Below are 27,006 nucleotides of genomic sequence, written 5' to 3' on the forward strand. Positions count from 1 at the left end.
TTGGCAGTACATCCAACCGGCCTCACAATCACAGACCATGTGTAACCACGCCAGCCCAGGACCTCCACATCCCGCTTCTACACCTGCGGGATAATTTGAGAAGCCAGCCAGACAGCTGATGAAATTGGGTTTGCACAAGTGAAGAATTTCTGTACAAGCTGTCAGAAACAGTCTCAGGAAAACTCATCTGCGTGCTCTTCGTCCTCACATTTTTTTTCTTCTTACATTTATCCTTTATCTAGGCAAGAACATATTCTTATTTACAATGATGGCCTACCCCAACCAAATTCGGACGGCATTGTGCACCGCCCTATGGGACTCCCAATCAAAGCCGCCTCTTGCACTGAGATGCAGTGCCTTAGACCGCTGCGCCACTTGGGAACCTCACAGGGCAAATGGCAGACAGCGTGTATGGCATCATGTGGGTGAACGGTTTGCTAATATCAGCATTGTGGAACAGAGTGCCCATGGTGGTGGGGATATGGTATGGGCAGGCATAAGCTACGAACAACGAACACAGTTCCATTCGAGCAACTTCGCACAGCCATTGAAGAGGAGTGGGAAAACATTCCACAGGCCACAAACAACAGCGTAATCAACTCTATGCGAAGGAGATATGTTGCGCTGCATGAGGCAAATGGTGGTCACACCAGATACGGACGGGTTTTCTGATCCACGCCCATACCCTTTTTTAAAAGGTAATACCAACAGATGCATATGTGAAATCCACAGATTAGGGCCTAATTGATGTATTTGAATTGACAAAATGTCCTTATACTAACTGTAACTCAGTAAAATCTTTGAAACTGTTGCATGTTGCGTTTTATATTTTTGTTCAGTGTAGATAAGTCAGTGAAATTAGTTGTCATCATTACTAGATCAGCATAGCCTTCTAGGGCACACTATTGGCTAGAGGTCAACCGATTAAATCGGAATGGCCGATTAATTAGGGCCGATTTCAAGTTTCCATAACAAATCGGTAATCATTTTTGGACACCGATTATGGCCGATTACATTGCACTCCAAGAGGAGACTGCGTGGCAGGCTGACTAGTGTTATGCAAGTGCAGCAAGGAGCCAAGGTAAGGTGCTAGCTAGCATTAAACTTATCTTGTAAAAAAACAAATCAACCTTAACATAACCACTAGTTAACTACACATGGTTGATGATATTACTAATTTACCTAGCTTGTCCTGCGTTGCATATAATCGGTGCCAAACGGGTGATTTAACAAGCACATTCGAGAAAAAAGCACTGTCGTTGCACCAATGTGTACCTAACCATAAACATCCATGCCTTTCTTAAAATCAATACATAAGTATATATTTTTAAATCTGCATATTTAGTTAATATTGCCGGCTAACATTAATTTCTTTTAACTAGGAAAATTGTGTCACTGCTCTTGCGTTCTGGGCAAGCAGAGTCAGGGTATATGCAGCAGTTTGGGCCGCCTGGCTTGTTGCGAACTGTGTGAAGACCATTTCTTCCTAACAAAGACCGTAATCAATTTGCCAGAATTGTACATAATTATGACATAACATTGAAGGTTGTGCAATGTAACAGCAATATTTACACTTAGGGATGCCACCCGTTAGATAAAAAACAGAACGGTTCCGTATTTCACTGAAAAAGTTTTTTGAAATTATAGTTCCCATTTTTGACCATATTTATGACCTAAGGCTTGTAATTTCTGTGTGTTATATTATAATTAAGTCTATGATATGATAGAGCAGTCTGACTGAGCGTTGGTATGCAACAGCAGGCTCGTAAGCATTAATTCAAACAGCACTTTCCTGCATTTGCCAGCAGCTCTTCACTGTGCTTCAAGCATTGCACTATTTATGACTTCAAGCCTATCAACTCCCGAGATTAGGCTGGCAATACTAAAGAAACCTATTAGAACATCCAATAGTCAAAGGTATATGAAATGTAAATGGTATAGAGAGAAATAGTCCTACAATAACTACAACCTAAAACTTCTTACCCGGGAATATCGAAGACTCTTGTTAAAAGGAACCACCAGCTTTCACATGTTCTGAGCAAGGAACTTAAACGTTAGCTTTTTTACATGGCACTTTTACTTTCTTCTCCAACACTTTGTTTTTGCATTATTTAAAACAAATTGAACATGTTTCATTATTTATTTGAGACTAAATTGATGTTTATTGATGTTAAGTTACAACACTTATTTTAATTGTCATTATTACAAATATGTGTATATAATTTTTTTTAAATAATTGCCCGATTAATCAGTATCAGCTTTTTTTGGTCCTCCAATAAATCGGAATCAGTAGTAGACCTCTACTACTGGTTGTGTAGTTTATAGAGTGATGGGGGATATTAAGACTGATTAACATTTTTGAATTCAAATTACTTATATGGAGCTGCAGAGACCTTTAGGAAGTGCTAACTGGAGTTATAGATACCGTTGCTTCCTGACAATACGTTATTCAACTTCAGTCACTGTATCGGCAGTTGTAAAATGCGATTTTAAACAATACATTTTGCATTGCTTTACTTTTTTACTGTAAAGCGATTTACAGTTCCAATATTTTCTTAGTGAGCGTTTTGCAAATACCACACTTAGATTAATAAGCATTCCTCATGACCTGAGATCGAGCTTTTCACAGAATACGTAGCCAGCGCTTTGTCTTGATGTGAGGATGTTCCACGTTTCACAGGGCAAGTCAATCCTTTTGGAGTTCCAGTCTCTGCCCATGCTGGGAAGTTCTACGACACGTGAGTATAGCAAGTACCCTTATTATCTGTGCTCTGGGTAGAAGCTGCCCTAGGGCTCAAATCTTAAGCGGGGATATGAAAAACTGACCTGATAGGATGAATTTGCCCCTAAACACTACCTTTAATTAAGGTGGCAGCATGATGTGACTATGTGTGAGCATTGTGACTCCATTCTTTGTCTAGTATATATGCTGCACATAGATATAGAAAATGCACTCTAGACATGAAAATTAAACCCTGCCTTTCAGGTCTCCCAGAGATCACCTCTGCAGCAAGAGGAAATATGATGTTCTAGATTACACTTGCTGTGAGAAAGTACTACATGAAGGGGTGGGGTTGTCCTGCTGTGGAAACAGGGCCTTCAACCTCATCCAGGCTTCCTGTTGTAAAGGTGAGAGAGGAGACATGACTTTCTAGCAGTATCCCACTGTATCTATTCACTCAAATCTGGTAACTAGGTTGAAAACATTCTCAGCATCTCCCAAGTTTGAATTGGTATTTTGTGTGTTTATCTGTGATTCAACCGATGCAGGTCAGCTGACTCTTAATGTGAGCCAGCTGGTGTCAGATTGCTGTGGGTGTCAGGCCTATGACCCACTCAACCAACTGTGCTGTGACTCTCAGATCCTAACCAGGACCCAACCCTATGCCACGTGTTGTGGAAAAGGTCAGTGGTGTCAGGTCGAGGCCTTTTCTTTCATCATTGGGAAGAATAACACAACTACATCAAAAGGCATACAAATAGGTGGTGTCATAGTGTGCATCTTAGACTTGGCTCACCCCATTGAGGTCTGTCTAGTCAGAAAGCTTTTTGGGAGATATTTCCCAATTCTCTCATGCGGAGTCATTGTGACAACCTAATTTCCCACCTGCACCCAGAGCTCGCACTAGGTACTTAAATTCGACACACTGAAATTGAAGTAGGAAAAGCATGAAAACAAATCTGACATTCTTAGGTTAGTACTTGAAAAGGACATTTAATTAAAATTAGAAAACAGAATGATCAAATAGGTTGATATGACAAATGTGGTCTTGCGAATTAATTTCCAGACAGACAACCCAGTTTTATTTCCTCACGTGTTCCGCGGTCTGGCAGCGCACAATTGGCCCAACATCATCCAGGTTTGGCCGCCATTGTAAATAAGAAGTTGTTCTTAACTGACTTGCCTAGTTAAAGAAAAGGTTTTTAAAAAAATGGAAAGGAAATACAAAGAGAGGAAGCATTGAAGCCAGCAGGGAGAGAGGTTAGTAGTACAGTGATCCCAAACTTGGGGTCCGGGACCCATGTGGGGTCTCCTAAAATTTAAGTAGGGTCCCGAGAGAATCTTTAATCTTAAACACATTCATTTGTTTCTTCAAAATGGGTATAGAAAACATTTTAGTTGACTCTAAGGGTGTTACACTGTCAGAATTCACTTTGTCATGTGTTGGGACAGCCTGTGGGACCAAGCATTTTGCTAAAAATAAAGAATTTAAATAGACCATTTTATATCACCACGTACACTGAACAAAAATATAAATGCATCATGAAACTAAATATTTCTTAGTTACAGTTCATACAAGGAAATCAGTCAACATCCTCATCACTGACTTAGCACTCCTGTGTGTAGTAATTACGTAGTGAAACACATTGATTAGAACTTAAGGTAGTGATGAATAGTAAGTTAGTGGTGATATGTCATCTGGTGTTCAACTAGAAACCATTGCATGATAGGAACTATTAAACAGATCATTGAAAATACATACTAGTGCTCGAAAGTCCTTGAATTTCACTTGCCACAGTCTGTACATCTATGCTCACTTACTCCCCTTCACAATGACAAACTTGAACACTTGATCAGATTGTTTAAAGCACTCAATTGTTATTACCTGTCTCACAGACCTTTATGATGAAGACCACCAGCTTTGCTGTGGAGTAGGCCAAGGAAGGAAGGTCCTGGCCAAAATGTCCGGTCACCACCGGTGCTGTGGAGACCACCAGTTTGACCAGCGAAGCCACTGCTTTGATTCTGGACTACTAACCCTAGAGCCTCTCAATGCAAGCTGCTGTGCATCATCAGGGTCGAACATTTTTCACCACAGGGCAATAGCTCCAAATCCTCCAAACTGGTAAGGTTGCCTTTGGCCTTCAACCACATACTGAACCTCATGTCTCACTTTGTTTATTCAAGTTAACCATTTCATTAACAGTCAGGTTTTAAAATAATAATTTTGATGTCCTATAGCTAAAAGCAACAATGGGTGTGGCATCCGTTGCTTTATGCTTTTGGCCGAGGCATTGAATGGTCTGCCAACAGACATGGCGCCAGGATTCTTGCTCTCTCGGTGTTAAGGGGGAGCTTCACCAATACGCGGGGTGCTAAGAAGAGTTGATTTTCATGACTTCAGAGTTAAGGAAGTTCTCGTTTTTTCAATAAAAGCAGATATGACACAGCACATTTGATATAAATGTAGCGGTCTTTATTACGTACCACAGGAGAACCAATAAATTAAGTGACACCACGGCTGTCTTTTTGACTTATGTCGATCTGCAATAGTATTGTGAAAAGACAGGACAGGAACACATCTCCAATGCACCATCTGACAAGTTGTTCCATATGTAACCGGTGGTGTACTGCACCGCGTTGTGGGGTTGATTGAGACTATAGACGTGAACTTCAGAGCAGGTAGTTTTAATAAGCAGAATTCACTCGGCATCCAAAAGAGCGTAACACATTTGTAGAGCACATGTTCTTCGAATGGTCGCCTCTTTCTACAACAGATGCACAAGACAAGAGACTGGGATCATTCAAGGAGCTAGCCATCATTCAAACACACACACACACCTTAGCTAGCTATTAACCACATGTGTAATTCAGAATGTTGATATCCTAAAAAGTACAATTACAAGTGGATCTTAACAATACCATCCACTTATGAGTAACCTCTAAATACACAACAATATTCATGAACACACCGACTTTAATGCTTAAAAGAATCAAACTTTTCTGAAGACAGAAAAAGTGTGCCTACCTCAGTGCTCAAATCACTTTGATGCACTAAGGGCAAAACGTAAGTACACATTCCCCTACTCCCAGGCATGCATAATAACAAATCAACATGACAATATATGAAATTCACAGTACTTTAACAACTGTTACATACATACATACATACATACATACATACATACATAGGAGCACGGAGAAAGGTAAAACACATATCCTGTCTCACATCCCCTATACATTGCTCGGTGCTTTCAGTGTTGACAGTACCAAAATACAACACTGCAAAAACAAGCTACAAAGTCATATCGTCTCTGTCCCATTCAGACCTTAATAGGCCCAAAACTACACCTCCCAGAATGCAGCACCAGCTCAGCTAACCGTCTGCGTCACAGAAAGGCATGCTAGCTAGCAAGAGCAACACTTTAGCACAAAAATATATTAACAATAAAACACTGAAAGTCACATGTTTCAATAGTCTCTCACTCCCTTATAACAATATCCACAGCATTAATCTTGGGATGTTTTATTTCACGTTATGGACGCCTAGAAAGGAGGTAACTGTTATGGGTGTAAGATGGCACAGTGATGCCATCTGTTGGTAAATGTTCATTACTGCAACTCTTGTGTTTTACCGGGGTGCTTGAGATACCGGATGCGTTGTCATGTACTGAACAAGACTGGTTACTCGCATCAATGCCTGTCTCGTCATTTAACATTCAAACAGTAACTGCAACATACCTTAGTTTTCTCAGACGGAGAACAGGAGCTACGAGTAGTACCATGGTGTTAGTAGGTGACGCAAGCACCCAGATGAAATGTAATGTATTTTATGAAACAAAACCCGAAGATGTTATCATTCAGCTACTGTAGCTGCCTACCTAACGTCAACGGGTAGCACCAGTAGTGCAACAATAAAAAATTGACACCAAAAGTAAAGTTCCTGGCGATCATAGCGATCTGACTTCTGTCTGAACTTGGAATATTCCTGTTCGCGGGCTTTAGCCACTGACCCCCAACCTGGTTGTTCTGTTCTGCGTATTATTCGAATAATTTGAAGTTTGATGGAATAAACTTTAACTCTCCTACATAAATATATCGTTTCCAATTGAATTTGGCCAAAGAATTTACCAAATAGCTATAAGTCTAACACAAGTGACCACAAGGCAATGAAAAACACCTATTTCATGTGCAAAGGCAAGGTCTTTCAGCAATAACAATACATCCAAAATTCGACAACAAGTGCATAATCAAACTGTGCATTGGTAATAATGTTTCGGATGAAAGGGTTATCACAACGTCAGAAATTAAATGAATAATTTTCAAAGTGCAGCCACAAAGAGAAGTGCAATGCATTTAGCCTATGCATGTTTTTTTTTAACCTTAATTTAACTAGGCAAGTCGGTTAAGGCGGCATTCTTATTTTTGACGGCCTAGGAACAGTTTACCTTGTCAGCTCCGCGATTCGATATGCCTGTTAACTATGCACACTTGTCAAACAAACTGGCTATCACAATCTTAGTGATTATGTTTCTATGCAAACAACTTGTAGGCCGACGATATACACGCATCCTGGTGTGCATTGGTTATAATGTTACGGATTAACATTAAATGTCTATCACATCATCAGACATGAATGGAATAATATCCACAGTGCAGCCACAACGAGAAGTGCATTTACGCTATGCCTGTCCACTGTGCACACGGTCTAAAACGAGATGGCTGTCACAATCTTAGCGATTAGATTTCTATTGCAAAAATACTTTTAGGCCGAGAATATGCATGCGTCTTCTTGTTCCATCCAGATCAGCGCGATCGAGTCATGTTCCCACCACAAGACAGGTGCGCTCTGTCAATAAATAGGCCTTTCAGTTACTCATCAACTGGTGTTCTATAGGACACGAGTGTTGGGGTCCAGTGCAAATTAGACTATCTTCTGGATATCCAGTGCCTTGGTTCTTTCTGCGTGTATGAACAAGCTGGCAAGGTTGCTAAATCAAGGGTTTGCCATTATGTTTCTTAGGTAGGTTTTTACACGCCGCATTCAGGAAAAACTGCGCACACATGTAGAGTTTACTGGCAGTGTGACAGATATAAGTAAAGTAATCCTCATACCACCTACGATTGATGTAGCGATCCTGCTGTCCAACTTTTGTGGCTGAATAACGCTGAAGAGGGCGCCTTGGTTCTTCAACAGGTGACTGGCTTAAATCAGAGGGGCCGGTGGCTGTGCTAACACTCATCTTATCTCCCATCTGTGACAGGGTCTGGATTGTCATTTACTACCCGTACTCTTCTCCTGATCAGAAAAAGGTCCATCGCAACGGAGCGAGATAGTGAGCTAACTTCTAGCTAGTCGACTTTACGTACCCCTCTAGGAAGAGTGATCACAACACCCTGCTACAACTACACTCCCCGTGGAGTGGAAGAGGTATGGGACTGTAGGTGCGAGTAAGGATGACAAAGGCAGAGAATTTGCTGTTTACTGGGAATTTATTCCGTCACACGGTAATTTTGGGGGAAAGGGGCTGAACGGAACCAAATGTCAAAGCCCCCTCCTACCTTACCATCTTAGCACCACCTGGTGCGCTAACCAAAACACAGGGGGTGGTCCGCCCAGGTCTTACCTAGTGTGTATAGACAGTAAATACCACGGCTTTTGTATGCCCGCAGGCCTCTTGCCTAAGCACTCCCTAGGTGCCTTCCCCTTCCACCCTGGGAACAAATTAAACAGAAGAGTACAAACAAGTGCAATAATCAAAACAGTCCGTTGGACATAAACATACCTCCGCAGGACCGCTACAAAATACGTCACAAAACCCTGTCTCTCAGCAAAAACCAACATAGGACATACTCATCATCTTTCTGAGAAACAACCAACCCAGGATACAACCCTCAACTCTCTACAGCGCAACAGAAGACTGGCTGATATAGCTGGAGAAGGAGTCTAATGGGATACAGGTGTATCCTGACGAGGGGGCGGGGTCAGCTCCAATCTGCAATGGGGCTGACCAATCAGCTGCTTAGGGGAATCCAGGAAGCCATTTCCAAAAATACACACATACAAATACACAAACCACAAGACAGAAACTGGGGATCATAACACTCACATAACGTAGCCTAACTGTAGCCTTACACACACACGTGCATGATGCCAGGGATCGGATTGCGAACAGAATGGCTGGTTATTAACTCTTACATATGTATTTTTATTTATAAAATAATAATACTAAAACGCTTAACTGGGCTATGCAGATTTGTGAAGTTGCTATAGCACCCCTTAGCCCCGGTGTAGCGCCGTGCCTGGCCAGCACCCACATTGACACTGTGATTATTAAAGTGGGCACTTTAATTGTAAACCTTTGTCTGTAGAACAAGAGTGGTGGAATAGTTAGAAACATGACGGTGGATTATGTTTTTTAACATGATTTTTTAAAACTATTATGTAGTTTGGTAAAACTTGTATGTGTATTTGTGTACATTATGTTTGTTTATGTGTCTTTATGTGCATGTGTTTGTATTGCATCTAAGTGTGTGTCTCTCTCTCTCTCTCTCTCGCTTTCCACATGCCTCCAGTATGCCTGGGGAGAAGCCTTATGGTCTAGGTGCCTGTTTCAACCCAACAACAGAGTGTTGCTGTGTGAACCCTAGCTCTCACCAGGGTCAAAGCTACTCTCATGACCAGGCCCGCTTTGATGGAACACTCAGCCACACCCCAAGTAAGACAGCACAAGGTGCCCTGCTAGTGTCTGTATGTTTGTGTGTTTCAGAGGAGACTGGTGGGAAGAGCTATAGGAGGACAGGCTCATTGTAATGGCTGGAATGGAATAAATGGAACGGTATCAAACACATCAAACATATACAAAAACCACATGTTTGACTCCGCTCCATCTATTCAATTCCAGCCGATACAATGAGACAGTCCTCCTATAGTTTCTCCCACCAGCCTCCTTTGGTGTGTATGTACACTGAGTGTACAAAACATTAGAAACACTTGCTGTTTCCATGACAGACTGACCAGGTGAAAGCCATATTCCCTTATTGATGTCACTTGTTAAATCCACTTCAGACAGTGTAGATAAAGGGGAGGAGACAGGTTAAAACCTCTGAGATGTCAAGTCCCTCGTTTAGGGGACCTGCATGGTTCTGGTACTGGTTCCGACTGACAGGATGTGAAATCTGAAACCACTTGAAGCTGGGATGTCCCTCCTATCATTTCATTCTGTCTTCAGACTGTCCGTCAACTCCTGTCTAAACCCTACGTCACTGACAAAGCACATGCTGCAATCCTTATATTGTAGCGCAGCAGTAGAGAGTGGTTTCAGAGATTAATTCATATCCATCTGTGGTGTGTATTCATGGATGCCAAGGGAAGCCAGGCTTCCCCAAAATTGTTTACTGGTAAATATTTATCTTTAGTCTCTCTGTGTTTCATAATTTTCCTTAACCCTTGTGTTGTCTTAAGGGTCAAAAATGACCCGCCACTATGTTTAACAGCAGAGAAACCCCCCTAAATTACATTTTTTCAACTTGAAATTGAATGACTTTTCCTAGAGTGACCCTAACAGCAGTTCTCTCTCTGTGGATCTAACCCCAAGAAGTTCTGGAAAACGGTTAAAGACCTGGAGAATAAGCCTTTCTCCTCACAGCTGCCCATGTCCCTTAAAGTTTATGATGTGGTTGTTACTGACAAGAAGCACATGGCTGAGCTCTTTAATCACCACTTCAATAAGTCACGATTCCTATTTGACTTAGCCATGCCTCGTTGCCCGTCCAACATTTCCTCATCTCCCACCCCTTCTAATGCAACTAGCCCTGATGCTCCTCCCTCTTTTTCCCCTGCCCCTCTACAAAGTTTCTCCCTGCAGGCGGTCACTGAGTCCGACGTGCTAAAGGAGCTCCTTAAACTTGACCCCCAAAAACATCTGGGTCAGATTGTTTAGACCCTTTCTTCTTTAATGTTGCTGCCCCTATAATTGCCAAGCCTATCTCTGACCTCTCTCCTCTCTGGGGAGGTTCCCATTGCTTGGAAGGCAGCCACAGTTAGTCCTTTATTTAAAGGGGGAGATCAAGCTGGTCCTAACTGTTATAGGCCTATTTCTATTTTGCCCTATTTATCAAAAGTTTTGAAAAACTTGGCAATAATTAACTGACTGGCTTTTTTGATGTCTATAGTTTTCTCTCTGGTATGCAATCTGGTTACCGCTCAGGTTATGGATGTGTCACTGCAACGTTAAAGGTCCTCAATGATGTCACCCTTACCCTTGATTCTAAGCAATGTTGTGCAGCTATTTTTATTGACTTGGCCAAAGCATTTGATACGGTAGACCATTCCATTCTTGTGGGCCGGCAAAGGAGTATTGGTGTCTCTGAGGGGTCTTTGGCCTGGTTTGCTAACTACCTCTCTCAAAGAGTGCAGTGTATAATGTCAGAACATCTGCTGTCTCAGCCATTGCCTGTCATCAAGGGTGTACCCCAAGGCTCGATCCTAGGCCCCACGCTCTTCTCAATTTACATCAACAACATAGCTCAGGCAGTAGGAAGCTCTCTCATCCATTTATATGTAGATGATACAGTCTTATGCTCAGCAGGCCCCTCCCCAGATTTTGTGTTAAACGCTCTATAACAAAGCTTTCTTAGTGTCCAACAATCTTTCTCTGCCCTTAACCTTGCTCTGAACACCTCCAAAACAAAGGTCATGTGGTTTGGTAAGAAGAATGCCCCTCTCCCCACAGGTGTGATTACTACCTCTGAGGGTTTAGAGCTTGAGGTACCTCATACAAGTACTTGGGAGTATGGCTAGATGGTACGCTGTCCTTTTCTCAGCACATATCAAAGCTGCAGGCTAAAGTTAAATCTAGAATTGGTTTCCTCTATCGTAATCACTCCTCTTTTACCCCAGCTATCGATGGTAGCCTTGTGCCAAACGAACCCTGATTCAGATGACCAACCTACCCATGCTAGACTATGGAGTAATTTATAGATCGGCAGGTAAGGGTGCTCTCGAGCGGCTAGATGTTCTTTACCATTCGGCCATCAGATTTGCCACCAATGCTCCTCATAGGGCACATCACTGCACTCTATACTCTTCTGTAAACTGGTCATCTCTATATACCCGTCGCAAGACCCACTGGTTGTTGCTTATTTTAGGCCTCACTCCCCCCTTCTGCGATATCTTCTGCAGCCATCATCCTCCACAAACAACACCCATTCTGCCAGTCACATTCTGTTAAAGGTCCCCAAAGTCCACACATCCCTGGGTCGCTCTTCTTTTCAGTTCGCTGCAGCAAAGACTCAATCATGGACACTCTTACTGACAGTTGTGGCTGCTTTGCATGATGTATTCCTGTCTCTACCTTCTTGCCCCTTGTGCTGTTGTCTGTGCCCAACAATGTTTGTACTCTGTTTTGTGCTGCTACCATGTTGTGCTGCTGCCATGTTGTGTTGCTACCATGCTGTGTTGTCATGTGTTGCTGCCATGCTATGTTGTCATCTTATGTCTCTCTTCATGTAGTGTTGTGTTGTCTCTCTTGTCGTGATCTTGTTTCTCTTGTTTTATTACATTTATTTTTAATCCCAGACCCCATCCCCGCAGGAGGCCTTTTGCCTTTTGGTAGGCTGTCATTGTAAATAATAATTTGTTCTTAACTATCTTGCCAAGTTTTTTTTTTTAAAGTTCAATTTAAATGAAAAATAAGAAGTAATGATAAGTATTTCAAAAGATATGACTTTAGTTTCACTTGGCCGCTCTCTAAAGTGTTTCTTGTAAAATCTCTAGTCATGTAATAATTATACTGTGCAACTTAAGGGTTACGGGCTAAAATCTCCAGAATGGTTGGCTGAACAAAAATGGAAAATGAAACAAACAATTTGTGGAATTTTTCCCATGTATGATTATTTTATTACCAGACCATTACCCATGCATGAATCAGCACCATATTGTCCCTGAAACATCCCTTTATATGAAACTTTGCTGTAGTGTTGGATTTGTGTGGCCCTTTATTTCCATAGAAGAAAAAAGGAATCTCCGCAACTCTGGTATGGTCCCAGGGTGATTTAATCAGAGCACAATAAAGATAACGTTTTGATCCAAGTTGGATCTTCATCGGGTCATACACCACTGTGAAACGCACCTACTTAAATAATCTAGAGCAGTGGCGGTCGGTGCCATTTAAGTTGAGGGAGGATGATACTTTTTAAGAGCTTCGTCTTAATTCTATTGGAACATATTAGATTACTGTCATTCATATTCCATTCACCCAGCTCAATGTACCATCGATAGGTTTAGGCTACTGCATGATACTCAAACTTTCCTTGTACCCATCTTGAGGTTGCTACAACCTGGCCTATGAAATCAAATTTACATAGGTGGACAGGTCAAGAGAATTTTGAGTAATCAAGGTGACTTGATTATGCTTGTTTCTGTTTAAGAATTTTTTTTCAACAGAATCGGCGGAATGAATACACCCCTGATCACATGCAAACAGTTCACTTTCATAACAGCCAGATAAAAACACTTTGTGCAACTATCTACTGTATGCGCTCTCCTCCTCCCACCTTTTCTTCGCTTGTAGAATTCACTACACAACACATCAGCTGTCTATGACCAGGCAAAAAAATTTTAAAGACAAACCTTCATGTCATGACCACTAACCGCTATACACAGCCTACATTGTTGTCATGTCATAGTCACCTAGAACTAATGCGTTACTAAACTGGCTACAATCATACAGTACAGTCAGAAAGCAGTTTAGCAGTTACACCAGCATGCCCCGGTGGCAATAAAATAATAAAACCAAAAGCTTACCTTGACTTGGAGTTCCAGTGTTAGATAGCCATAGCCAGCTAGCTAACATAGCACCCCTCTCTGTTCTAGCTGGGTATTTGAGTAGGCTAAACTAGCTAGCTGCATTTTTTTTTAAATACGACCAAATCTCTCTCTCTCTCTTGCTTCTCCTTAATTTTGGAAGTAATTAATTGTCTTTCTCACTCTTTGAGTCAACTAATCACCACATGTTATGCACTGCAGTGCTAGCTAGCTGTAGCTTATGCTTTCAGTACTAGATTAATTCTCTGAACCTTTGATTGGGTGGACAACGTCAGTTCATGCTGGAAGAGCTCTGATATGTTGGAGGACGTCCTCCGGAGGTTGTCATAATTACTGTGTAAGTTTATGGGAGGGGGTGAGAACCATGAGTCTCTTAGGTTTTGTATTGTAGTCAATGTACCCAGAGGAGAACAGAAGCTAATTGTCCTCCGGCTAAACCATGGTGCCAACCTACAGAGTGCTGTTGAGACTACTGTAGACCTTCAGTGTATTTTAATCAATTATTTGTTGATGTGAATATATTTAGTATAGGTTTACCTAAAAATGCTAACTTTTGTAAATGTTTCTCTATTTAGATGATTATTAAATTCATTGAGGATGGTCCTCCCCTTCCTACTCTGAGGAGACTCTACTGCTCTACAGGCATAAACATTGTCCATTTTACATTGTCCATTTTAGTCATTTAGCTTATCCAGAGCGACTTACAGTTAGTGCATTCATCTTAAAAACTTCTTCAGGCTAGGATCCTTTTTTCTGAATTTCCGCCTGACTGACGTGCCCAAAGTAAACTGCCTTTTACTCAAGCCCAGAAGCCAGGATATGCATATAATAGAAAACACTTTGAAGATTGTAGAAATGTTAAAATAATGTATGAGACTATAACACAATAGATATGGTAGGAGAAAATCCAAAGAAAAACCTACCCGGAAATTATTTTATTGTGAAAGCCCATGCTCTTACAATGGAAGTTATAGGGTCATATCCAAATCCAGCAACCAGATTTCAATTCCTATGGCTTCCACTAGATGTCAACAGTCTTTGTTCAAGGTTTCAGGCTTCTTTCTTCCCAAACGATGAAGAATTTTGAGTTTTAGTACTGGGAGTCAGAGTTGGAAATCAGTCTGTGCGCGCACGACGAAGAGGACTCGTACCTGCTAATTTTGCTTTCCTATTGAACATACTTCTTTCCGTATGAAATATTATAGTTTAATTACATTTTAGGTTACCTGAGGATTAGATATTTTGACTTGTTCTAAAAAAGTTTAGTGGTAGCTTTTTGGATTCCTTTCTCTGCATGTTGAACGAGTGGATTACTCTAATCGATGGCGCCAACTAAATGGGCATTTTGGGATATAAAGAAGGATTTTATCTAACAAAACGACCATACATGTTGTAGCTGGGACCCTTTGGATTACAAATCAGAGGAAGATTTTCAAATAGTGAGTGAATATTTAATCGCTATTTGTGATTTTATGAAGCCTTTGCCGGTAGAAAAATATGTTGATGTGGGGCACCGTCCTCAAACAATCGCATGGCATGCTTTAGCTGTAAAGCCTATTGTAAATCAGACAATGCAGTTAGATGAACAAGAATTTAAGCTTTTAACCAATATATACAGTGGTGAGAACAAGTATTTTATTACAATGCCGATTTTGTATGATTTTTAAGTAATTCATTTGCATTTTATTGCATGATATAAGTATTTGATACATCAGAAAATCAGAACTTAATATTTGGTACAGAAACGTTTGTTTGCAATTACAGAGATCATATGTTTCCTGTAGTTCTTGACCAGGTTTGCACACACTGCAAGCAGGGATTTTGGCCCACTCCTCCATACAGACCTTCTCCAGATCCTTCAGGTTTCGGGGCTGTTGCTGGGCAATACGGACTTTCAGCTCTCTCCAAAGATTCTCTATTGGGTTCAGGTCTGGAGACTGGATAGGCCACTCCAGGACCTTGAGATGCTTCTTTCGGAGCCACTCCTTAGTTGCCCTGGCTGTGTGTTTTGGGTCGTTGTCATGCTGGATGACCCAGCCACGACCCATCTTCAATGCTCTTAATGAGGGAAGGAGGTTGTTGGTCAAGATCTCACGATACATGGCCCCATCCATCCTCCCCTCAATACGGTGCAGTCGTCCTGTCCCCTTTGCAGAAAAGCATCCCCAAAGAATGATGGTGTCAAAAGGGGTGAAGGAGAAAAGTAGTTGTCACCCGCCAAGCAATGATAAGAGAGACCAGTGAGGATATGACAGAGCTGAGTGATTTGGTGTATAGAGAGAAGAGCAGAGGACCTAGAACCGAGCCCTGGGGGACACCAGTAGTGAGAGTACGTGGTGCAGACACAGATTCTCTCCACGTCACTTGGTAGGAGCAGCCTGCCAGGTAGGATGCAATCCAAGAGTGTGCAGAGCCTGAGACGCAGAGCCCTGAGAGGGTGGAGAGGAGAATCTGATTTTTCACGGTGTCGAAGGCAGTGAATAGACCTGGGAGGAGGAGAACAGAGGAGAGAGTCAGCTTTGGCAGTGCGGAGAGCCTCCGTGACACAGAGAAGAGCAGTCTCGGTTGAGTGACCTGTCTTGAAGGTGGTTTAGGGTAAGAAGATCGTTCTGAAAGAGATAACGAGAAAGTTGATCAGCACGCTCAAGTGTTTTGAAAAGAACGGGATACAGGTCTATAGTTTTAGAGGTCAGATAGTCAAGTGTTTATTTTCCTGAGGAGGAGAGCGACTTGGGCCATTTTGAAGTCAGGGAAGATGCAGCCAGTGGTCATTGATGGGGGGAGTGAGGAATGGGAGGTCTCTAGAGATGGTCTGAAGGAGGGGATGGGGTCGAGCGGGGAGGTTGTCAGGTGGACAGACCTCTCTAGTCGCAGAATTTCATCTGGAAAGAGAGGAGAGAAAGAGGTCAAGGCGTAGGGTAGTTCTGTGCGAGTGGGACCAGTGGACTCAATAGGCTGAGTGAATGAGGAGTGGATGTCGTCAACCTTCTTTTCAAAGTGGAAGGGAGGGAGGAGAAGGTGTAAAGAGTTCCCTAGGGTTAGAGTTAGAAGCTTGAAATTTAGAGTGATAGAAAGTAGCTTTAGCAGTGGATACAGAGGAAGAGAAGGTAGATAAGAGGAAGTAAAAGGATGATGGGTCCTCCGGAGGTTTAGGGTTCCTCCAGTTCCGCTCAGCTGCCCTGTTCTGTAAGCTTCCATTGAGTCACTTAGCCACAGAGCAAGAGGGGAGGACCAAGCTGGCAGGGAGGAAATGGAACAGTGCGAGTCATAGGATGCGGAAAGGGAGGAGAGTAGGGTCGAAGAGGAAGAATCAGGAGACAGGAGGGAGAAGGATTTAGCAGAAGGGAGAGATGACAGGATAAAAGAGAGTTAGTGTGAGAGTGAAGATTGTCAATACCCCACCAAGGTGGCCTAGAGGCTCTTAAGCTTCTTTTTAGAACAATGCCCTATAGACTTTCGGGCCTAGCTCCTCATGTATCAAAGACCTAGCAAAGTTGGTACTCACAAATAGCAGTTTTATGTATAGAAGTAACTTTTTTCTACCAACAATAGGAACTGCTATGGGGAGTACGATGGCCCCCAATTATGCCAACTTTTAGAACACGATTGCATTCTCAGCCCTGAGCAAAATCCCTTTCTATTGAAGATCAAACTATATCGACGTTATATAAATGATGTATTGGTATTATTTAATGGGAGTCTTGAGATGTTACATGAGTTTCTTAATAAGTAAAATTATCATCTTCGTTTCACCACGTACTTTGATTACTCTAGTGTCAGTTTCCTTGACATTCAGATCACCAAAGAAAATGACACTCCTCACCGATCTATACAGCAAGCCCACAGATCGAAACACGCTTCTAAGATGTGGTAGTTTCCACCCTAATCCTCCTAAAGAAAAGCCTCCTGATCAGTCAGTTAAAACATGTCTGTAGAATCTGTAACATTGACAATTTCATTTTGGAGTCCTTTTGGATACATTCCCTCAACACTCTGTCTCCAAGAGGCCCAAACAAGAAAGTAGACATAACCTTTTCTATAAAATGTGTCATGCTCACAGGGGGCTGCCCTTTCAAAAAATTCTCCCTATATTATATCAACTTTTTTTCAAAATGATTGACGCATTTGTCTCACCTGTTTTTTTAATCTATTGCACACGTACAGTGCATTCAGAAAGTATTCAGACCCCTTCACTTTTTCCACATTTTGTTACGTTACAGCCTTATTCCTCAGCAATCTAAACACAATACCCCATAATGACGAAGTAAAAACTGAAATATCACATTTACATAATTATTCAGACCCTTTACTCAGTACTTTCTTGAAGAACCTTTGGCAGCAATTACAGCCTAGGGTCTTCTTGGGTATGACACTACAAGCTTGGCACACCTGTATTTGGGAAGTTTCTCCCATTCTTTTCTGCAGATCCTCTCAAGCTCTGTCAGGTTGGCTAGGGAGCGTTGCTGCACAGCTCTTTTCAAGTCTGTCAAGAGATTTTGTCACGAAGCCACTACTGCGTTGTCTTGGCTGTATACTTAGGTTCGTTGTCCTGTTGGAAGGTGAACCTTCGCCCCAGTCTGTGGTCCTGAGTGCTCTGGACCTCCTTTTCATCAAGGATCTTTCTGTACATTGCTCTTTTCATCTTTCCCTCGATCCTGACGAGTCTCCCAGTCCCTGCCGGTGAAAAACATCCCCACAGCATGATGCTGCCACCAACATGCTTCATCGTAGGGATGGTATAGGCCAGGTGATGAGAGGTGCCTGGTTTCATCCAGACGTGACACTTGGCATTCACGCCAAAGAGTTCAAATCTTGGTTTCATCACACCAGAGAATCTTGTTTCTCGTGGAGAGTCCTTTAGGTGCCGTTTACTGAGGAGTGGCTTGGTGGAGTACTGCAGAGATGGTTGTCCTTCTGGAAGGTTCTCACATCTTCACAGAGGAATTCTGGAGCTCTATCAGAGTGACCATTGGGTCAATTGAATATACCACCGGTACGACTCCAAGTTGTAGAAACATCTCAAGGATGATCAATGGGAACAAGATGCACCTGAGCTCAATTTCACGTATCATAGCAAAGGGTATGAATATTTAAGTAAATAAGGTATTTGTTTTTAATTTTTAATAAGGCTGTAACGTAGAAAAAAGCCAAGGAGTCTGAATACTTTCCGAATGGACTATATATTAGCCTGGTTGACATGGATTATTTACCATTCTTAATTTGATTTGAAAAAAATACTATTGTATACTATGGTATAAATACTATAGTGTTCACTGTTATGTTTTTGCTGACTTTACTGTAGTATTTACAGATAACTATAGTATATATAATGTAGTAAAATAACTGTAGTGTATATACTATAGTAATTAATGTAGTGTTTTTGCAGACTGTACTCTACTGTAGTATTCCTGTACTGCTTTTGCATTACTTTAGTATTTACTATAGTGTTTTTATTTTATTGTATTTGACATAGAAGTGGAGGCTTTCTCCTTGAGGAAACCTACTGAAGAAATACTAAAAGAGCACATTTTCCATAAGGCAGGACTGTGCTCTGGATAGTTCAGTGATTCTGCTCTTTTCTATGACCTGTAAGGAACACAATATGGTCTATACTTGGCATGGTGGTTTGTCACTTATGGATGGCCCAAATTGGGATATGGGGGAGGGGAATGGGCAGAGTATATATATGAACATAGAATACTGTAGTATTTACTATAGTTTAATAAAAATGGGGGGTGGACTGTAGTGTTTGTGCGGACATTACTGTATTTTTTACAGTAGTGTTTTTTCAGATAACACTATTATTTACTGTAGTATTCTATACTACAACGTTGTATTGTAAATACTACACATGATGATACTGCAGTTTACTATATCATTTTCTAGTAATTTCTGTAGTGTTCTATAGTAAACTAGTATTTTTTCCATGTGGGTCACCTCCATCACTATCACTGTCCTCCATCCTTCCCATCTCTCTAGCCAGGTGTCTACAAAGGTGTTAGCTGTGTCTGTTACAATCCAGACATCAACATCTGCTGTGCCGGGAAGCTGTCCAGAAGGGTGTTTGGGAAAAACCTGGTAAGTCCATTAGCCCATAGATCTTAGGCCTATAGCTAAAGCTTAGTTCACTGAACCTCCTCCGCTATGTAAAAAATGTGTCCTCATCTCATTCAAATTGAAGGTAAACAGCTAAATCCTCCATCCGCTTGCTGAGGAGTTGTTGGTCAAGCAATAAAGACAAAAGCTGTACAGTACAGGGATGTTTTTTTTTTTTAAGTCTAAATATCTGAAGACGAGCCTGAATCTATACATTGTCCACAGACCCATTTTCAGTCCTGTCAGAATGTTCATACCTGTAGGCCAATATTTTAGACTGGTGCTTGATCTAAAAGTCTATTAGGGAGAAAATCTGTCCCATGTTTTGCTAGTAACAATTACTATTTCTATTGGTGATTGCTTTACTTGGGCTATATGCTGTACTATGTCATTTCCATCTGCATCGTTAGTTCTGTAAGTCCCAACCCACAACCAGTTAGTGTCTCCTCGTTTGTGTGTGCGTTAGTCAGACAATGGATAACAATAGTTCTCATTGGGTCTCCTTTATCGCTTCACACTCTGTCGGTAGAGGATGTGTTGACTGGTAAGAAAGTTAGACTCTCTTTTCTAGCATGTGGACTTTCTTTTGAGATTGTGTGTGAATTTGCATGCTACCGTTTGTGAGTGTATGAAATTGTCTGTATGTGTGTCTGTTGTACATGCTGTGTGTTTGTGTGTGTGTTGTTACCCTGCTGACTGGTGTGTCTCTCTCCCAGTGCTGCGGTACAACTCCGTATGGTATAGAGGACCGAGGGGTGCTGTGCTGTAACCAGACCTTGCACCGTGCGGTGGAGGATGGGTACCAGTGCTCCCCAGGTGGCCACTTGTATCTGCCATCCCGTGAGATGGTGTGTGGCACATAAGTTCATCTGAACGATCCAGGCAAACACTGCTGTGGGGAGGAGACATACTACCCTCAGTATGAAATCTGCTGCAACGGACACAAGTGAGTAGCTCTGGAAGGCTGGAAATTGTAGGAAGTTTATCCCAAAGACGTGGGGTTATCACTGTCCGCAAGAGCAGTTCAGAGTGCCTAAGGGCAGAACTAAGGCGCTAAGAACAGCTTTGATCTCATTGTCACTAACACCTTGTTTCAGCAGAAGAACAAATATAAAACGCTATGGATGCACCCACGCTCCAAACACTGGCACCGGATCGACTACTGCATAGTGAGACGTTCTGACACTATTGACGTCCTGCTGACACGTGCCATGAGGCGTGCAGAATGCTGGACAGATCACCGTATGATACTGGCTTAACTCCAGGTGAAAATATGCGCCTGCAGAAGTACCTTTAAGAGGCATCTGCACTGTACCCAGCTTGTGAAAGTTCCGTAGCTCTCTCTCTGAAATTCTGAGGGAGACTGAGCCTCTTCTGAGTGCAGAGGCCCACTCCACTGGCTACAGAGGTAGGAAACATCAAGACTGATTTGATGAGAACTCGGACGCCATCGCAACATTACTGGACAATATCCACAAAGCGCACAGGGCTCCTCTCAACAGCCCCACATCTGCTACCCTCTGCCAGCAATGGTGTGCATCACACAAGGCCGTGCAAACAACCTTGCATGCTCTGCAGAACGAATGGTGGACGAATAAGGCACAGGAAATACACATTTATGCAGACAAAAACTACATGCAATTCAGCTAAAGCTACCCCTGGCTCTAGAAGTCGCTCCATCACCACCCTGAAAACAGCTGATGGTCTCTCTCTTGAAGGACCAAAACCAGATCCTGATCAGGTGGGCTGACCACTTTGAAGCACTACTCAATCAGCGCTCTCCTACAGACCACTCCATCCTGGAAGAACTGCCTGTCCGTCTACCCATTCAAGACCATAACCATCCACCAACCTTCCAAAAGGTGTTATCAGCTCTCCGTTCCCTCAAAAACAATAAGACTCCTGGTGCCTACAGCATCCCGGCAGAGCTACTTAAGAAGGGAGGTTACTTCTGCACCAGAAGGTTTGGGACCGGTAGATTGTCCCCCAACAGTGGCGGCCTGCAAACATTGTCACCATATATAAGAACAAGGGTGACAAGTCCATCTGCGGCAACAGCCAGGGATATCCCTTCTGGCTGTTGCCTGCAAGGTCCTGGCCAAGGTGATGCTGCCAGAGTCACAATGCGGCTTCAGAAAGAAGAGGAGTACGTCTACATGATATTCACGGCACGGCAACTCCAGGAGAAGTGACGTGAACAACAACAGGACCTTTTCATGGCCTTTGTCAACCTCTCCAAGGCCTTTGACACTGTAAGCAGGGAACTACTACTCTACTCAAATTTACAGCTGTAACGCCTGGGTCACTTACAGTCGCCACAACAAGCAGCTCGAGCGATACCACATAAGATGCCTGCAGCAATCCTATGAATCACCTGGTGCAACCGTGTGGCGCATACAGAAATACTTGCTAAGACCAACTGCAAGAGTATGGAGGCCATGGTCACCCAACACCAACTGTGCTGGCTTGGGCATGTCATTAGAATGTCTCAGGAGTGCCTGCCATGGAAGATCCTGTATGGCCAGCTACATATTGGCCGGCGTTCTGCAGGGGGGCAGATGAAGCGCTACAAGGACCAGCTGAAAACGTCGCTGAAGAAGTGCAACATCGAACCCACAGACCTGGTTCCAGACCGTTCCACCTGGCGGCAGCTCTGCCAGAGAGGAGCACAAAGAAGACAGCAAAAACTGCTCAGGAGACGTGCAACCATGCCTGCCCCCTCCAACACGGACTGCATAGGCCCCACTTGCAATAAAGTTTGTCTATCTCAGATTGGACTCTACAGTCACCAAATAATTCACCGTTAACTCGGAAGTGGAAGTCATCATCAGATACGATGGACTAACGTTCCGCGTTTGTACTATAATTAACTGCAGAAACGATTTCCCCACCCACTGTGTGAGACTGGGTGTGCATCTTTGTGTGCGAGAGACATTGATGGATTTAATTGTGATTCAAAAGAACATTCCCACTGTTCCACTCCCTCAGGATGTGGAACAATTCTGTTGGCGGCCAAATGGATGCGCCATGTCATACAGACTACTGTATGTTAGCCTCCCAGACATGGTTCAACAGGGCGTCTACTGCTGCAGCCAAAAGGTCCCCAACTGTTCTGCACTTCACTTCCCTTGTTCCAGTCAGAGGCGTTCAGACAGTTAGACAGCCAGACATCTCTTAAGACATGTTGTGTCTGCTTTTTGGTCTCTAAGAAAGAGGTCCGACAATGGGTAGTTGTTTTTTGTACTTCGCCCTGTTGTGTGACTTGTGCTTGACCTTGGTGTCTGACTCTTGACCTTGGTGGTTGACTCTTGTTTGACATTTGAGGAATGTTACTAATGTATGTTCCAAGTAAATGTTGTTAATTATTGACTGAAGTGTTTATTTGGAATACAGAAAAGTGTACCATGTATGGGGTACACCAGAGACTCTGGGTTCGCGCCCAGGCTCTGTCGTAACCGGCCGCGACCGGGAGGTCCATGGGGCGACGCACAATTGGCCTAGCGTCATCCGGGTTAGGGAGTGTTTGGCCGGTAGGGAAATCCTTGTCTCATCGCGCACCAGCGACTCCTGTGGCGCGCCGGGCGCAGTGCGCGCTAACCAAGGTTGGATGCACGGTGTTTCCTCCGACACATTGGTGCGGCTGGCTTCCGGGTTGGATGGCGCTGTGTTAAGAAGCAGTGCGGCTTGGTTGGGTTGTGTATCGGAGGACGCATGACTTTCAACCTTCGTCTCTCCCGAGCCCGTACGGGAGTTGTAGCGATGAGACAAGATAGTAGCTACTAAACAATTGGATACCGCGAAATTGGTGAGAAAAAGGGGTAAAATTCAACAAAAAAACAACAAAACAAAAAAACCACTTGAATCTACTTACAGTACCAGTCAAAAGTTTGGACACACCTACTCATTCCAAGGTTTTTCTTTATTTTGACTATTTTCTACATTGTAGAATAAGACATCAAAACTATGAAATAATCATGTAGTAACAAAAAAGTGTTAAACAAATCCAAATATGTTATATTTGAGATTCTTCAAAGTTGCCTTGATGACAGCTTTGCACACTCTTGGCATTCTCTCAACCTTCATGGTCTGATCGGGCCTGTGGTCTCTTAAGATCCCATGTCACTTATCGTAAGAATAGGGGTGTTAACCCCGGTGTCCTGGCTAAATTCCCAATCTGGCCTTCATAACATCATGGCCACCTAAACATCCCCAGTTTATAATTGGCATTCATCCCCCCTCCTTTCCCCTCCCTGTAACTATTCCCCAGGTCATTGCTGTAAATGAGAATGTGATCTCAGTCAACTTACCTGGTAAAATAAGGGTAAAATACATTTTTCAATAAATGGTTGAATTGCTGCAAGGAAACCACTACTAGAGGACACCAATAAGAAGAAGAGACTTGCTTGGGCCAAGAAACACGAGCAATGGACATTAGACTTGTGGAAATCTGTCCTTTGGTCTGATGAGTCAATATTTTATATATTTGGTTCCAACCACCTTGTCTTTGTGAGACGCAGAGTAGGTGAACGGATGATCTCCGCATGTGTGGTTCCTACTGTGAAGCATGGAGGAGGAGGTGTGATGGTGTGTGTAGGCGGGGGGGGGGGCTGTGCTGGTGACACTGTCAGTGATTTATTTAAAATTCAAGGCACACTTAACCAGCATGGCAACCACAGCATTCTGTAGCAATAAGCCATCCCATCTGGTTTGTGCTTAGTGGGACTATCATTTGTATTTCAACAGGACAATAACCCAACACACCTCCAGGCTGTGTAAGGGCTATCTGACCAAGAAGGAGAGTGATGGAGTGCTGCATCAGATGACCTGGCCTCCACAATCACCTGAACTCAACCCAATTGAGAGTTTGGGATGAGTTGGACCGCAGAGTGAAGGAAAAACAGCCAACAAGTGCTCAACATATGTGGGAACTCCAAGGCTGTTGGAAAAGCATTCCAGGTAAAGCTGGTTGAGAGAATGCCAAGAGTGTGCAAAGCTGGCATTAAGGCAAAGGGTGGCTACTTTCCATTCCTGTGGCGGTCCTCATGAGAGAGATATTTTGATTTGTTTAACACTTTTTTTGGTTACTACATGATTCCATATGTGTTATTTCATAGTTTTCATGTCTTCACTATTGTTCTACAATGTAGAAAACATGAAAAAATTAAGAAAAACCCTGGAATGAGTAGGTGTGTCCAAACTTTTGGCTGGTACTGCATGTTTTTACACTCTTCAGCGGCTTCACAAGCTGATCTAAAGTCTGTGGAAACGTGGTCGAACACATAATTAACAAACAATGCTCCAATGTTAAAGGCTCTAACCCTGTCATTCAAACTGTGGGTCACGACCTCCTAGTTAGGTCCTCAGGAAGTTGCATGGCAGTCTGAATTTATACCGATGCCATTACTCAATACTTTGGCTATGAAACAAGCAATCAATGAAAACGAATCATTCTTATTGCTGCTAGACTCTCCAGATTGCATTTCCTTGAGTGCTATATTCATCAAAGTGTAATGGGTAAAATCCATTAAATGATAAATAATCTGTACAATATGGCTCTGAGTTCACCCAACAGGACAGCTCTCTTTCTATTGGGAGGTCAAATATTTTTTCTCTGCACAGACACAACAGGTTGGGAAACATGTCCTGCTGTGGAGGGAAGGTGTACAACCCCAGCAGCAGCCAGATGAAGTGCTGTGCAGGGAGTCTGTACGACCTGCAGGTTCAGGGCAGGCTCACAGAGGATACCCAGTGCTGTGGGAGTGTTCTGATGGAGGCCGGCTCCACCCAGACCTGCTGCTCTGCCCCAGGGCTAGACCTGCTCTATCCTACCCAGCCAGGCTTCACCTGCTGTGGGCACCGCTACCCCAACACATCCCTGTGGTCTTGCTGCGCCGGGGTCCTGCACCCAAGGCCTGAACCACACAACACCGCCAAGAACGTGATTCCAGGTCAGTGGGAACAGGATACAATCGATCTGTGATTTATGCCACAGCTTGAGTTGCATCTGTTTATCTCTGAAAGGTCTCTGAAAGACCAACCTACAAGTCAGACAAGTGATATGAATATTGAATTCTATATCTAGTTCATATAAGATAAAGGAGGAGTCTTCTGATGTGTCCCTGCCTGGAGTCTGTCTCTGTCCATTTGATTAGACTGTTGTTCATTATCCTCAGGACCCAGACTTCTACCACTGGGGGATCTGAAGACTGAAGTCCTGTGTCACAGCAGAGGTAAGACCTCCAGTTTGAAGCACAAGATGACAGGAAACATTACTCACTACTTTGATCTTTAGTAAGAACAGTGGGAAGCCCTTGAATCTACCCTCATTTTGACACTGATGTACATTGGCTTCACAACGCTGATCTGAAAGTGTGTGTGTGTGTTTGTCCAGGTCTGCTGGGGACAGTGGAGAGTGTGTCCGTGAAAATGAACGAGCGGTCCATCGTGATGGTAAACGCCTTGTCTTTGCTTGCCTCGCATGGCCATTTCAAAGCCATGGCTTCCCCTCACTACCTCACATTACCCGACCACTGCAGCTCCCCTGAACTAGTGCCGGGCAACACTTACATCTGGGTGAAAAATCCTTTCTCCGACACCATAAGTTTCATCTCTGATCTCAGCGATCATTCCTCCCCTCTTCATTCCATCCTTTCCAGGTGCTCAACCTTTATCCAGCCTAGAAGAAAGAGAAGGTGAACCATCTCAACAGAAAATTAATTCTGGGTTTTGACATGGGCTATTGTACAGACATCTGTTATGTTATCTGACGATAAGCTTAAAACTAGCATCTTTATGATCTCTAGTGAGCCATATCTCAGGATAAGTCATATTTTGTCTGTCTGGTTAGTGGTTTTCTGTAATATTATCACAAAAGACTGACTACATGTTTTGTTGCAATCTGTAATTGGTGCATCCATTTTTGGACTTGTAAATTAATTATATCTACATATTGTTTATTAAAAAATATTATTTGTCTCATGGGCTTAGTTCAAATGTCGTACATCGTCAGAACCCAAAATAGGCTTGTTTTACTATGTAAACAATGTATACTGAACAAAAATATAAACAACCATTTCAAATATGTTACATTGCATCAGTTAATTATATTAAATTATTTAGATCTTTCGTTAGGGTTTCACAATACAGGGAATACAGATATGCATCTGTTGGTCACAGATACCGTCATAAAAAAGGTAGGGGCGTGGATCAGAAAAGCAGTCAGTATCTGGTGTGACCACCATTTACCTCATGCAGTGTGACACATCTCCTTTGCATAGAGTTGATCAGGCTGTTGATTGTGGCCTGTGGAAAGTTGTCCCACTCCTCTTGAATGGCTGTGCAAAGTTGCTGGATATTGTCC

At 42.8% G+C, this 27,006-nt stretch overlaps 1 protein-coding gene and 1 long non-coding RNA gene across 3 annotated transcripts; one reads left to right on the plus strand and one right to left on the minus strand.

Moving 5' to 3' along the window:
- The first annotated feature begins 561 nt into the window (after positions 1–561).
- On the plus strand, positions 562–26,220 carry LOC121839080 (galaxin-like). 2 transcript variants are annotated; one of them, XR_006078647.1, is made up of 11 exons: positions 562–698; positions 2,681–2,738; positions 2,987–3,129; positions 3,271–3,405; positions 4,619–4,847; positions 9,299–9,441; positions 19,534–19,628; positions 20,363–20,592; positions 25,266–25,594; positions 25,820–25,876; positions 26,038–26,220. XR_006078647.1 is itself a non-coding variant. In XM_042295862.1 (8 exons), exons 1-8 carry the CDS (start codon positions 617–619, stop codon positions 20,507–20,509), a joined length of 1,032 nt encoding a protein of 343 aa, XP_042151796.1. In that variant the 5' UTR covers positions 562–616; the 3' UTR covers positions 20,510–23,048. The 2 variants fall into 2 exon arrangements, 1 of the variants encoding a protein (XP_042151796.1); XM_042295862.1 differs by lacking the exons at positions 25,266–25,594; positions 25,820–25,876; positions 26,038–26,220 and having other exon boundaries at positions 20,363–23,048.
- Positions 15,686–26,932, minus strand: LOC121839083. Its single transcript, XR_006078649.1, has 3 exons — positions 26,892–26,932; positions 26,214–26,322; positions 15,686–16,036 (listed from the first exon to the last, which is right to left on the minus strand). It is a non-coding gene; the product is annotated as an uncharacterized LOC121839083 (long non-coding RNA).
- Between the last annotated feature and the right edge of the window lie 74 nt (positions 26,933–27,006).

This window comes from Oncorhynchus tshawytscha, linkage group LG13, assembly GCF_018296145.1.
Source record: "Oncorhynchus tshawytscha isolate Ot180627B linkage group LG13, Otsh_v2.0, whole genome shotgun sequence".
Lineage (NCBI taxonomy): Eukaryota > Metazoa > Chordata > Actinopteri > Salmoniformes > Salmonidae > Oncorhynchus > Oncorhynchus tshawytscha.

Bases quoted from the DNA above. Each gene is read 5' to 3' on its own strand.
- LOC121839080 (XM_042295862.1), top strand. From the start codon at position 617: ATGTTGCGCTGCATGAGGCAAATGGTGGTCACACCAGATACGGACGGG. The intron at 3,130-3,270 runs GTGAGAGAGGAG...CAACCGATGCAG, and splicing joins CCAGGCTTCCTGTTGTAAAG to GTCAGCTGACTCTTAATGTG. The intron at 9,442-19,533 runs GTAAGACAGCAC...CTCTCTAGCCAG, and splicing joins AACACTCAGCCACACCCCAA to GTGTCTACAAAGGTGTTAGC.